At 42.2% G+C, this 15,303-nt stretch overlaps 1 protein-coding gene across 1 annotated transcript in view; it reads right to left on the bottom strand.

Annotated features, from left to right (window-relative positions):
• The window catches only part of ALDH1L2 (aldehyde dehydrogenase 1 family member L2), a 44,186-nt gene extending 29,943 nt beyond the window's left edge, over positions 1 to 14,243 (bottom strand). The window contains exons 1-3 of the mRNA XM_018553887.1: positions 14,094 to 14,243; positions 2,245 to 2,389; positions 994 to 1,228 (exon numbers count right to left, since the gene is read on the bottom strand). Coding sequence (XP_018409389.1) covers positions 994 to 1,228; positions 2,245 to 2,389; positions 14,094 to 14,141 — 428 coding nt within the window. The 5' untranslated portion in view covers positions 14,142 to 14,243. The remainder of the gene's footprint in view (positions 1 to 993; positions 1,229 to 2,244; positions 2,390 to 14,093) is intronic.
• Positions 14,244 to 15,303: the final 1,060 nt, after the last annotated feature.

The raw sequence follows: 15,303 nt of genomic DNA, 5'->3' as shown, positions 1-15,303 counted from the left end.
TGTCACTCACGCAGCGGGGCGGATCCAGACATAATTGTCGGGATCCGTTTCAGTTGTGGCGTCTCAGTAGACCGCGAGCTGTAGCTCGCGTATACTGAGCTTAGGGTGACGGGAGGACGCTAGTTTGTGTCCTCCCGTTACCCTTAGGAGAACTATGGGGAAAAGCCCTAACCTCATAGTTCTCCTTTAAGGATATACAATTGTATCCTCTCTCACTCCCAGCCTTCTCACTAGACAGTCAGGCCTTGTTCACACCAAATGCAGAGCAGATCTGCATGAGTTTCTGCACACGCAGTGCAGTGGGTTGTGCCGCGTTTTTTAAGCGTTCCGGGCCGTTTTTGGTTAAAAAATAAATAAAAATGTTTAGCTTAAAATGGGCTTTCAGTGCGTTCCAGGGTGTTTGCATGCATTTTTGATGCATTTGCATGCGTTCCAGAGCAGATAAAATAGGGCCTGCTGCAGTTTTTTTACCTGCTCTGGAACGGAGTGCTGCGATGTGAACTGGAGCTAAAAATACCATTGGAATACATTGGACGCAGTTTTGCTCCGGTCTGTAACTGCTCTGCTCCTGGAACGCGCTTGGTGTTAACAAGGCTTGAAGAGCAGCTGCAACCTAATAAGGTTATCTGTCTGCCCACACTGCTTATTCTTCCTAGTGTTATGTGAACGATATTGCCTGGGACAAAAAAGAGGTTCTCATTTCACGTCATACTGTATATTGCAGTCAAAATATTCCTGCAATATAAGCACCAGTGACTCAATTCATGTTGTCTATCAAACTCCCATTTACTGTTGTCAAATCACTAAACTAGGTTTCTGATTGGTTGTATGGATTCCTACATAAACAGAGATATATTGCTCTTTGCACTGTTTTTCCAAATATATATGGTTTACACCTCTTGAAACAAATAATATTTTGTTTTTCTTTTCTGGACCTTTGCATTGTAATCTTAGGCCTTGCAGAGTATTAAGTTCTCACAAAGATGGTCTCACCAATTTATAGCAGAGGCTCCTCTGTGACGGGGAAGAATAGAAGGGTGATAGATAATAGATCCATGTTTAGGATGATCAATTACATCCATGGGAATAAACTGTGAGCAAAAAGGAAGAACATTGAGCTCAGCGCCAACAGATTTGTAGGCATCTACTACCTCCGAAAGAGACTTTCCTTTCAGCCGCCATCGAGGAAATTTAAACACTGGGGTACCATCTTTCTCTGCCACCACCGCTGAAAGAGGGAAAAAGAGACTGATGTCAATCAACTGCAAGTGTGGCAAAACAAACAGAAACTCATAGGACTATTACAGGGTCCATGGGCAAAAGCAACTGGTCTGGACCCCCCAGAACCCTCAACTTTTTGAGGTACTGGACTGCAAGGACAGGTAGTACAGAAGTGATTGTATTTCCAGTTCCTAATACATCTGAGTCAGCTGCACAGATCCATATGCCAGAATTTATATTCCAACCTTGCCTGTTCTGGAATAGGTACACAGTTTTTCTAAAACAATACAGACTAATGATTTTAGGACAGTGGTGGAGTGCCAAGGCCCGGTCACAGCTGCAACTTCTGCAATCCTTGTAGTTCTGCCACTGACTCCAAGCTGTAGAGGGACTACAAATCTCAGCAATAGATTATACAGCAATGCAGAATATCACAAGCGATAGAGGAGTACACATCTCAGCAATACATTATACAGCAATGCAGAACAACAACATCAGCTATAGAAGACTACAAATTAAAGGCAATACATTATACAGCAATGCAGAATAATAGTTTATGAATTTGCTACATACTCCGTGCTGCCGCTCTGCTCCAGGGTGCCAGCCTGATGTCTTGGGTGGAGGGTCACAGGAGAGGTGCAGAAGGTCTCAGGAGGAGTGTGGAGGGTCTCAGCAGGGGGAATTGTGCGGGCAGCAGAAGCGCTGTAAGCAGACACCGTGTGGTTCCAAAGAAGTCTGCCCCGAGGTGCCCAGCCAGCATAGGACCTTAGGCAGCTGCTTCAATTTGAAAATTTAAAGCGCTGGTATCGGTTTTAGGTACTGTGGCATTTTCATGAGAATGACTGCTCGTTAAAATGCCCAGTATCAGCACCAATACCAATACTGATATCAGTGCATCCCTACAAGAAATGCATGAACAAAATGGGTACGAAAATGTGAAGACCTCTAACCAGTAAAACAAATATAACACGTATAACATAGTAATTCTTTGGAGTCTGCTTTGTGCACGCCTTACAAACTTACCAAGAGGATCTGCCTTTCCATCCTTGTCTGGTACTGTGAAGACACCCACTATTTTATGTCCCTCTTTTCGCAGGTTGTTATACACTTCTTGACCAAATACGCTCTGACCAATGAGAGCTAGCCTTAGTTTATTCTGATAGTAGACCTGTAAAGAAAGCAACACTATTACCATCACTCCATAAACAGCAAGTTCAGGCAACAAAAAGAGGGCTTTACACATTATGCTCTTAGGCTACATGCACATGGGGCTTTTATGTGCATCTGGGGATTCCTGCAGCAGGAATCCCAGGTGTGCCCACACAGATGCTGTACAGATGCCAGTCTGTCATTCACTTGAATAGACACAGCGGCCACACACTGTATGTTCGTGGCTATCTGCATGTAATCATATCATACATTGAACGATTACCTGGGGATTAGGATAGATGATTGTCTCTGGACACATGCAGATTGCTGCTAGAGACAAGCATGTATCCCAATCCACAGGTAATCGCAGAGCCGAAGCTAGCTCCTTTTGCGGCCGGGGCAAGAACAAAAAAAAAGCCACACCCCAACAGGCATGTGACGTCACCCAGCGCCACACACGCGCGGCGTCATGTGATGTCATGGGCCCTGCCTTCCGGATGTGTTTTTTAATTTTTTAATCTTAATTTTTTTTTTTACTGTTGGGGGGGTTTCGGGGAGATATTAGGGGTCTAAACAGCCCCCTGATTTTTCCCTTCTATAATAGAAAAAGAAATTGAGGACCCAATGTCCTCAATCTCTTTTCCTGCAGCCTCTGTACTAAATGAATGGAAAGTACCGAGGCTTCCCATTCATTCAGAAAATATTTACTATCAATCAGTTTCTGAATGTGGAGAAGCCACTGTACTGAGTGCTACTACCCATTCAGAATCTCATGAACAAACAGGAAGTGATGTAAAGCACTTCCTGCTCATTCATTATTGGGGACACCTATCTTTCCATCTGTGATATTTTAAGAGACCTAGTTGGACTTATACCATGCCTGGATTGATATACACTCTAAATAACGAGGACTCCATATTATTTGGGTGGGACCGCCCCTTATCTTATTTTTGCACATGTTGGACATTTGGTCCAAGAACTTTCACGATACAATATTCACATGTCAACATTGTTTGGTGGCGTGCAACAGGGAGTGTGATATACTCCCCTCCCAGGGTGCACTGCATAGATAAATCTTATCTCACTATATGACACACATCTGTGCCAGTCTTGATATATGTTGGATGAACGTCTGACTATCCATCAACAATTGAATTCCAACAAATCCTGATCCTAGAGGTCTTGGAACTGACTTTTATGTTATTATATCCACATGTGAAGAGTGTTTGGTGACGTGTAACAGGGAGTGTGGTATGTCCCACGCCCTAAGACGCATTACCTGAATCAATATCAACTCATTTTCAATGCTAGTCCTGCTGTTAGGCTGGATGAACCTATGATCAATTATTATCCATTGAGTCCAAACTTATATATATAAATAATTGTAAATGTGTGTGAATTTTCTTTTGAATACAATAAAATACATTTTTATTTTACATAGCCATGAGTTATTCTGAGAAATTAGTGGGCATTGGCATTACCCTTATTTGAGGGGTCTTTACCTACTTTACTGTTTTGTTAAGGGTACCTTCCGCCATGAATTTTCCCAGAATTCTCTTCAAATACTACTTATATAATTTATAGTAAACCTATATCTTTTAGACAGTGTCTTCTGACCACTCGTTGCACCTAGGTGCTCATCTATTAAATTTATATTGAAGCTTACCAATCCGTAGATGTGTGGCTGCTTTCTTTTTCCTCAGGCTAAGTATATTTTTTTGCAAGTACAGAAAAATACCCATTGATCCTGCCAGAAATCCAGTGGTTTTGTATCCAGTGCTAGGACAAGATCCTTTAACTAAAGGGGATTTGGTATCTTCCCCTTGGTAGTGAAGAAGAAGAACTCTGGGAAAGATTTGTATAAACCCTTGCAGTGCGGCTACCCCCACACTGCTAGGATAAACTGCTAATTTTGGTCTAGTGAGGATAATAAACAAGTTATACTCACCTGATCCTTTAAGACAGCCAGCTTTTAGACCGGTCTCTGGAGCCTCTATTTCCTTCCGTTTCAGCAGTCTAAGGTCCCTGAGTCATCATGTTCTATACACGGTGTATAGGAAGTGAGGACGCCAAGGGAAATACCATTGCTGGAGCGTAGGAGGAGAGAGGCAGGAGGTCTTAGGTCCCTGGGTCATCATGTTCTATACACAGTGTATAGTATGTGAAGAAGCAACCACACATCTAAGGGCTGGTAAGCTGCAATATATTAGGATTTTCCAAAGGAGTTGTGAGAATATTCAATTACCAAATCATGTGAAAAGCAAATTCCTAGTTACTTATTTTATCCACATGATTGGAATGAAGTGTGAAATTTACATAATTTATCCTGTGAACATTCTCAACTCCTTTAGTAAATCAGCCCAGAAATAGTTAAGTAAAATCGAGTGGAAAGAGGATGCGGTAGATGGGTGAGGTGAGGAACATGTTACAACTCTTCTCTCTTTTGTCTTCACAAAATATATAAATCAGCTGGACATGTTACTAGATTTTAGCATGACAATTTATACCCAGAGAACTGTAAACCACTTTTACTGGACCCGTCTCTTCATTTTGGAACATCTGGTATTATCCACAGACCTTGAGATAATCAAAAGTTTCCAGAGAAACAGTCAGGTGCCCCATGGATCACAAAAGCAGTTACGTTTATTTGTAATCTATTAAAGATTGGAAAATACAATTATCACAATAGTCTGACAAAATAAGAACACCTGACAGGTTTCATGAGAATTCTTCCTTAGGACTGCAAAACATCATACTTAGGCTCCATTCACACCTGAGCGGCTGTCCGCGCGTATCCGTACAGCCGAATATGCGCAAATACAATGTACTCCAATGTGCATTGTTCAGACCATTGAGCTGGGGGGGCGCTTTACAAAACCGAGCAGCACCCAAAATAGTCCAAGCGCGATAATCCTGCGGATTCCGCACGTTCGTGGCTATTTACAAACGAGTGGCATCCATGCAGATCAAAAATGCTATATGTGAATGCTGCCTAAGGCCTCATGCACAGTACGTAGAAAAACATGGAGTTTAGGTGCATTTGGAGCTCATTTTCACATGCACATGGACTCAACTAATGCTTTTCCAGCAGCGTCTAGGTGCATTCAGTCAAGAAGCGTTTACCAAAAGCAGAAATTCTGAGTTCCAGGTCCAATTAGCCCCCTTTTTGTGCATGTAAACCTGACTAAAGTAGGATATACATGGGTCGAAATATTCTCAGTGTGTCCCCTTGTTGGCAACCTTCCGCTGGCTTCCCTTGTTCAGCTGATCGAAGGAGCTGGTTAGAACATTTTCAGACGAACGAAACTATCAGCCAATCAGCTTGAAGCTTTGTGTGGCCGGCAGCCGCTGTCAGAATGCAATGCAAACAGTGGTGGATTCCTCTATTACCATTCGTAAGTGTTGATGGAGGAATCTGTTCTATTTTTTTCGTCATGCGGGTTGAACAAAAAAAAAATAGAAACGTGTATACCTGGCTTAAGCCCAGCAACACCTAAACACAGGAAAAAGTGATCTTGGAAGCATAAAGTTATTTATACGTACCAGATAAGCAGTTTAAACACAGCTGGCTAGCGTGCATGAGGCCTAATAATGTAGTCATATGAGCTGATCCTCTAGTCTCCAGTAGGGTTGCCACCTGCCCAGGATTCACCCGAACAGTCCGGGTTTTAAATGCTGTGTCCGAGTTTCATGGCAGCTGAAACCCGGACACAAGAGGTCAGGCAGACAGGGGCAACCAAAATTAAGACACGGGCTACTGGCTGAAAATAGTCTCGACTGATATTTACATATACTGTAAATAGGTGGCACTATTTACATATGAATAAGCCGCGACTCAGTCTCCCCAAACAATTTACGTGTGTCGCTAGAGTGTTTGGGTTTCACTGGAAGAAAAGGTGGCAACCCCAGTCTCCAGTGAATTCTGATATTCTGCATATCACACTAGAACAAAATGAGTGAATGCCAAAAATTGATAGTGATATATATCATCCATGTTTAGGGCAAAAACAGACCAAGTCTTCATACACTATGCGCAAAGCTCATTTGTCGGCACACCTTTATTAAATGATAAAAACTCCTCAAGCCTAATGCACCTGCAATTGAAAGTGATGACATCACAGGTCCTTAGACCACCAGAGCCAGAGGGTCAACATAACTTGCCTATAACATTTAGGATCTGTGACAGCAAATTAGGCAAACTGACAGGTTCTCTTGATGAAGCTCACTGATATTTCTGGCATGGTCACCCACAGCTCTGTCTCTACACTGATCAATAAATGGGTATCGTTAAATTCCTTAGTTGGTTTACTATACTGAATGTTACCGAACTGGTTCCTCTTGCTCAGTGCAAGATTCTTATCATGGAACAGGGACAGTGTTCACTTTAATTAAACTGAAAAGTATGTAATGGCTTGTTTGTGTCTCAAAACGTCTAGAAGTATTATATAATACTGTAAGGCGGGTAACATGCTGCTGTGCGATGAGTCTCTTGAATATTTAGGTGCCATATGCCTAATTCATGTATAGATTTAAAGGGTATCCATGGTCAAAAGCTAAAAATAAATATGTATTTCTATATTGAATTCCCACTCCTAATAGCCATATCAATCTAGATGTTTCTAAAACGTACTTATTGAAGATGCCCATAGGATGTACTTCCTCAATGCACTGACACAGTTTTACTCAGCCCTGTGAACACATGCTTTCCTGTGTCACAACTCTCCCAACGCCTGCTGTCTGAACTACAACTCAGTGTCTGAACAATGTAACATTATCATTGCTTGCTGAAAGCAATGCATGATGGAGTATGTAGTCTTAAGAAATCGGGATTACGTCACATCAAGCAACACGGAAAGAGATGCAAAGCACACTGGGAATCCAGGAAGTTGATGAAAGTCAAGGCAGCACTCACTACATAAAAAGGGATTTTTTCAAGTAAGCTTTGATTAAACACCTCTAGTATGTATTCCTATTACAATACTGTTGTTATAACAGGATAGTATATGCTGGGACTTTACAACTCATTTAATATTGTATGCATATAAATTACAATATTGCTGGTACAGAGAAAGGTAGTTATAGCTTTGTTATTTTGTAACTGCATAAATATTTTTGTATGGTTACTGCTTTTTTTTAGTCTGAAAGTATTTTTCATAACTTAAAGTCACTACAATGAAACATAAAACTCAGCCTCCATACACCTCTTTATCTTTTGGTGCAATTAGGGATTCCTGCATGAGGAACCTGCATTTGCCTGCAGCAGGATTCCCTAATCTGGCGTTTAGAAGCGGCAGGTGTCACCCATTCAAGGTAATGATCGGGTGACAGTCGCTGCATTTCAACGTCGACACACTGCATGTAATCGTATGAGATACAATTAAATGCGGTTAGGAATCAATCGCTATCGCTGGACACACGAACGACCGGTGTTCAAATGCAGTGGCTGTCACCCGATCATTAACTTTAATGGGTGACAGTTGCTGCTTGTAAATGACAGAGTTTAAATTCCTGCTGCAGGAAATTGCAAGTTCCTGACGCAGGAATCCCTAAAATATAGGTCTGAATTTTGTCTTGTTCTTCTCAATCTGTAATGAAAACGTCTTTGTTTTTCAGTCTGTATGTGCCTACTGTATGGATACACTATGTTTTTATGAAGTATGAAGGGCTCTTTCACATGTGAGTTGAGAATTTAATGACAGATCAACGCTGCTTAACATGCCTATAGTGTTGACAAGGCATTCAGTAGGCATTTTCAAGGCATTAGGGAGGCGTTACAAATGCTTGTAAAATGCCCTGCAAGTAGGGGAGGGTAAAGTGATGTAGTAAAGGGAAGTGACCAGCAGGAGTCGCAGTAGCTGGGCAAACATGGGTTGTGGCATCTGCAGCTGCTCTGTCCTCTCACTCTCTGATTTCCCAGTGTTTTCTGGGCTTGCAAAACCGCATATACCTCTTGTGAACACCTATGCAACGTTTGACAAATGCCTGAAAACCGCTCTAGGGTGCGTTGACCAAGCGGCTCAATAAATTTCAATGGAGGCGTTATTCCAGCGGACTCTAAAACGCAACATGCAATCTATTTTTTTATGCAACGCTAACACCCAAGTGTGAACTGTACAGGGCGATTCCCATTGTTTTATCCCACACTTGCGTTAATATGAGGCAGAGAGGTGTTAAAAACGCCTGATTAATGCCTGGTTTTGCCGGATGTGGGAGAGTCCTAAAGGTCTCATCTCCTACAATAACAAATGGCTAAATTTGGTCTGGCAGTGCCAGACATGGGCCATTTGGGAGGTATTTCAGAACTGCCATTCGAGATTTTCCTCCCCATGTGGTACGAAACAAGCTTCCAAAAGCGCCAAAATCTTGTCATCTGCCAAGGTTAACATCAAAATAGAAAAATACTTATATTTAAAGTGTGATTCAAAATGCAGAGGAATCTTGACCCTCATATGCATTCCATCAAGAGCCCCTATGCAGTTTAGGGACTGTGTCAGGCCAGGAAGCAACGTGATTTTTCCAAAGTATATGATTTGTCTAACATTGTAAGGTTCAAGGCTTTGCATCCTGTTCTGTGAAAATAGTAAGCCTTATGAGCAGTTTCACCTATAGCAGGAAAACCTCCTCCTCAATCCGATTCCCCTCCTCAGCAGCAGCATAAACTCCTCTAAGTCCAGTATGCCTCTGGTATCCATATTCTCCAACCTTGAGAATCACAAAGACTCCTCACCACACTACAAAAAGGAAGTACCGTAAGCTCAAAAGGTGAACAAGGTTCCATTCTGGATGTTACAATGCATTATGGGATGTTTAGGATGCTCAGGGGTTTCTAAACGCAAAAGCTTCTGAACTGATCTTCTTCTGGCAAAAGACACTGCCAGAAGACATGTGTCTAAATACATACAAATGTGACGCCAGTGTGCTTGAAGCCTAATTCATGAAGCAATATATGCTAACTGCATGCTAAAATCACGTATAACTCTACATTTCCTGTTACCAATAACAGACTGATGTGGAAGTTAGGTTTTATTTAAGCCTAGGGTATCCATACAAGAGATAAAAGAATGCTGTCCCCACACGCCCGGAGCCTGGCTATTATATTTCCAACTTCGTGCGTACTATACCGCGTTGGGGGACCGGGCCACCCTACAACGCTCTCTTTCCTGGTTCAAGTCCCTCTGTTGTCTGGATGACCCGCCTACCCATGTTATCTCTCTCCTCTACTGTCAGCTGCTTCCGATGCGATTCCAGGGACGTTTACCGTTCATATCCAGTTGGTAGAGGGACTTGGGGGTTACCCTTACAGATGAGGAGATTCGAACCACCTGCGTTATTACTCATAAGCTTTCAGTGGCCTGCTCGGCTCAAGAAAAAGGCTATAAAATTTTAACTTGGTGGTACCGTAGCCCAACCCTCCTACATAAAATATTTCCTGATAGGCCCTCACTATGCCTGGCCTCGGAGGGGACCCTCCTGCATATATGGTGGGACTGTTCGCTACTGCTGCCATTCTGGAACAGGGTCTTTCACGTTTATAACCAGGTCATGGGAACAGATCTAGCAGCCTCACCTAAGATAACTCTCCTCTCTATTCTACCTGTCTCCATAGCCTCACTTAAGAGGGATCTACTCCGCTTCTTCTTGGCTGCGGCCTGGAACGTGATACCACGCCACTGGAACACAGTGGTCACCCCGACCTTGCAGGAGTGGATTGCCGAAGTGGGTTTGATCATGTGCTTTGAAGAGCTGATGTCCTCTTAAATTTCCATGCAAAAAATCGTACCGCTTTTGGTACAAAATTCCTGACATAATCATACCGCCAGGGAGGTTAATGTTGTCTGGATAGGTGTGAGAAAATGCGATCATACCACCCAGTCTTAAAAGTCTCCTGACTGAGACACACACAGCTGTTATTGAAATAAGATGCCTACCATACACTGCATGATTCGATCTGTGTATTTCCCGTGGTATTTGAGCTGAATGTACCCATATGCATGCATATATGCCTATGTCTCACGATGGAGTGTATTTACATGATTCTGTACTGCATTGATCTCCATGTTTGCATGTCTTTCATGTTAATTGTCTTATAACCCTTAATAAACATTTATTATTTAAAAAAAAAAAAAAAGAGATAACAGTATGTATGAACACACTTACCGTGAATTCAACATTTATCAGTATCCTTCTAGACACTTATGCAAAATTTCTTAAGACTTGGAAACCCCGTTGACCTATACGCTTCCCTCCCTGAACTCGACTAGTCTTAGTTGTTTTCAATTCGGTGGTCCACTGGGGGTATCAGACACATGGAGGCACAGCCTCATCCCTCTAACCCTGTGATTCTCTTCCCTCTTTCCATCCTACCCCTCCTTGACCATGGTGTTCTGATTTCTCCTTCGCCATCTTCCTTTCTATCTTTCCTTTTCTCTGTTCCACTTGGAGTAGTCTTATCAATGAGGAGACCTGAGCAGTACATGGTTTGACACATAAGTTGTCTATTGTCCAGGCCTTGTACATCTCTTTGATCATACATAAACCTGCAGTGATGTACTCCCCTTTAATTGTTTATTTTGATTATTATCTCATTTAATTTTCATATATGGTGTCCCTGTGAGGATTATTTCTATTGTTATGCCTGTGTTTCTGCACATGCAAATAAAAATATTGCACAGGAAGTTAGGCTTTATTTACTGCTACAGGAATAACACTCATTGGCACATTAAATCTTTTTTCGCATTGTACATCAAATACAGAAGAAGATGCGTAAATCGTGTTATTCTGCATGACCTAGTTACCTGCACCTGATACAATACAGAGATTTTGTAACAGCTAGGAAAAACTTTCCCATAAGGAAATGAACAAGATCACAAGGTAACTTTAAATAGTTATTGACAAAAATACTGATCTGGGAGGGGCTGGCTTTCTGGTTCTGCACCAAAAGCGCCAAGGAGTACATGCATAATACATACAAAACCACTTCAAGTTCATGTTCTGCTTAGATTACTTTAGTTTTTTGGTTCTGCCACACATGTGGCAGTTCAAGTTCAACTTCAAGTTCAACATCAAGTTCTACTTAGATTACTGAAACACACATTTAAAGCGTTTCCCTGGGATACTGAACTACTAGAGTTAGCAGTCGGAAATAGATACCAAACATGTCACGCTTCAAAACTGCGTGCGTTTATGAAATGGCAAAAAAACGACGGTACCCAAAAATTGTCTACAGGCGACAGTTTAAAAGCTTTTACAGGTAATCAGTTTAAGAAAACCATGAATAATGGTCCTGAAATCATTGCTCTCACTCCAAGATACACAGCAATATCCAACATGTGTGGCAGAATCGTAATTTTCGTACTTAGGCGAACCCAAAGCATGTTTGTGTTAGTATGTGCTTGTACGTGTGGGAGGGGAACTTTAGTTTTTTGGTTCTGCCAACCATGTGGCAGTTCAAGTTCTACTTGGATTACTGACATACACATTTAAAGTGTGTCTCTGGGATACTGAACTGCTACAGTTAGCTGTCAGAAATAGCACACACTTCAAGCTTCAAAACTGCATGGGCTTATGAAATGGCAAAAAAAACAATGGTTCCCAAAATTGTCTACAGGCGACACATGAAAAGCTTTTATAGGTAATCAGTTTAAAGAAAAATATGAATAATGACCCTGGAATCATTGCTCTCACTCCAAGTATGTGCGTGTACGTGTGGGAGGGGAACTTTAGTTTCTTGGTTCTGCCACACATGTGGCAGTTCAAGTTCTACTTAGATTACTGAAACACACATTTAAAGTGTTTCTCTGGGATACTGAACTGCTACAGTTAGATGTCGGAAATAGATACCAAACATATCACGCTTCAAAATTGCGTGCGCTTATGAAATGGCAAAAAAACAACGGTACCCATATATATCATAGATGAGAAAACATATAGAAAACTAACATAGACTAGCATTGCACTACTGCGCCATCTACAGCTCAAAAGACATAATTACACAAGTAATACAATCATATACTGTATATCAGCATATGCTGGTGTATTTCCAACAAAAATGACATGTTACAACAACTAATGGATATCTGTTATGACAAATACATGGCTGCATCGCTGTTAACCATTCTTCTGAAAATGCTAATTGCCTGGCTGCCATGCAACTCCAACACCTTTATTAGTTTCTCGGTCACTAACCCACAACAGATAACTGACTTCACTCCATTGACCCAGAGCAAAAGATGCAAACCAGGATTTTTGCCTGAGCTTGCTACCTGTCCTTTGAAGGTCAGTGACTCACAGGGAACTAAACCCAGAAACAGTCGTACAACTAGCATTCTTAGAAGACGTTTTGCAATGGTGGCCACCATACTTTTACTTTCAGTTCAGGTTATCGTAATAAATCCAGAAATATAGGCAGCTAAAGCTATGTTCATACTTCAGCTTTTTTAGGTAAAAGTTAAGCTAGGCACCGCTGATCTAGTTAAACATCCCCAGTTGCTGTGAGGTTGCCATCACATAAGGAGTTAAAGAGAAAAGTGTTGTCCTGGTTTGTAACAGCTTTAGTCTGTTCTAGAAATTGCTATGCATAGGTATGATTGTGTTTTATTCAGTATACCTATCCTACTGCAGTTTACACATAATGCTGCAAGTGCTAAGAAACTAAAATAAATATTGATCATAATATTTTACAAACACAAAAGAGATTGCAAGCACAAAACCCAACACACTCCTTAGATTTGAACTCTATGTAATATAAACCTGCCATTATACTTTGCAGTATAACAAGTTCCTCTTACCTGGGACTGTTCTATGGTGAAGGTTACTTTCTAATATGATGATCAAGGCTCCCCATCATATGGAAGATCATACTTAATTACTGTTTGATCAGAATCATGGAGCTCTCTAGAACAGTCCGTCAGTATTTGACCTTCTGGAGCCTACTGAACATTTCCATTAAGGTCATATTGGAACATACTTCTAACACCTTCTACCCATAAGTGTATCACCTACTTTCTTATTATAATATGAACCTGTTATTATGTATGATTTCTTATGCTGTTGAAAATATAAGCATGCAAGCTGTATAGTTGAAGTATAGGATGTATCTATGAAACAGGAGTGTGATCATTGCCTGTGAGTGTCAGAAAAGGCTGTGTGCATTGGGGGCTTATTACAAGAAAGGGTTTTCAGGTACATCAGTGTACAGTAATAAAGATCTATTGTTCCCTCCAGCAAACACCCTAGAGAAGAGCAGGCAATTAGCTTTCCGCCGATGCAATGTAGATAGCCCTAGAAGGTGACTAGGCAAGACCCAGGCAGCAATGCCATGGTTATCATCTGTGCTCTATTGTATAGCCATCTTGCCACGTTGGATCATAATGAGCCATTCTAATGAGCCTGTGTAGATGGTCTCAGGAGCAGATCAGAACGTCACACACACCCACCTAATACCGATGTATACATGTCAGTACGCAAAATGTACTTCTTCTCACCCAGCTGTCAATTCTACTGCACCATTTGATGATCCGTCTGACAACACCGTGCAGTAATCATTATAGTTGATTTGAAATATTGATGCAATTGAACATTGCATGCGATCCAAGAGGTGATTCAGGCGAGCAGCTGGCTATAATGCAGCCACATGGCAAGAACAGAGGGCATAGAGGATTACTATTAGCCTAGTGACTGAGTGCCAGCCAGTGATCATGCCAGTTCAGTGCCAGGTTACTCACTGTTGCGGTGGAGAACTTCCTGATGAACTGATTGGCAGCCCACAGCATTGTTTTAGTGAGTGGTCAGCAGAACGTCACACAATGACAGGTAAATAGGAGAGAAGGAGCAAACAGCTGCACCAGGGGCTCACTGCGGCGCTTAGCAAACAAGGAGTACTTCCAACTAAGCCACGCCTACAATTTATGCGGCATGCCCACCTGCGATCTATCTATGCGATTGACATGACAAGGACCGGCCCTCCATTTCCCAGATCGGTAGTTTTTTTCCGTTAACCACGCCCCCTCATCTTGTTTTCTAGTGTAGGTTCGGTGGCCACGCCCATGTGCTTTCGAAGGTTCCTATGAGGGAACGGCGGCTGCTTGGATGGGCCCAGCTAAAGGCTGACTGATGCAACCGCTAAGGAGGCGTGTAGAACTATGATTATGGGCATGCTCCATGAGCAAGCCACATACTCTTTCTTCTCTGCTGCTTGTAGTGCACTTCTACTCTTATATACAGGAATGGGAGTCATATATGAAAAAAAATCACTTCTAAACGCTGGCTGAAAGCAGTGGTGGGCAGCTCTGGCCCTCCAGCTGTTGTGCTACTACAAGTCCCATGAGGCATTGAAAGACTGACATACACAGGCGTGACTCCCAGAGGCACAGGCATGCTGGGATTTGTAGTCAAAGCACAGCTGGAGGGACAGAGTTGCCCACCACAGACTCTGCAGCAGACAGAATCTTCAAAGCTTGTTCACACCAATTACAGTGCATTCCCAGAGCAGTTAGCTGATGGAACACAATTTATCGCATACTATACTCCCCTCTGGGGTGGGAGGGGGCGTGACGGTCCATTAAAGTCAATGGCACCGTAGCCACTCCCCCACCCGCAGTGCGATTGCCTGTTCCAGAACGCAAGTGGGAGTTTAGTATGCGATACAGCTAACCGCTCTGGAATGCACTGTAATTGGTGTGAACAAACAGCTGTGCATAGCAACAAATCGGCTTCTTTCTTTCCTTTTTAAAGCTTAACTGAACAAAATGAAGAGAGATGCTGATTGGTTTCCATGGGCAACTGCTCCAGATTCTGTCTGCTCCCATTTTGATAAAGTCCTGTCATTATTTTTTCTATTTTGGATAGAGCAGGGAAGGTTTAGAGCCGGTTCACAGCATAAAAAGTGCGTTCCAGAGCGTTCAGCCTCTAGAACACAACATGGCTGGCTCCCTG

Source organism: Nanorana parkeri, unplaced genomic scaffold (assembly GCF_000935625.1).
Source record: "Nanorana parkeri isolate BGI_ZX_2015 unplaced genomic scaffold, ASM93562v1 scaffold132, whole genome shotgun sequence".
Classification (NCBI taxonomy): Eukaryota; Metazoa; Chordata; class Amphibia; order Anura; family Dicroglossidae; genus Nanorana; species Nanorana parkeri.
Note: the sequence above shows the minus strand (reverse complement) of the source record. Positions and strands in the feature narration are given on the sequence as shown.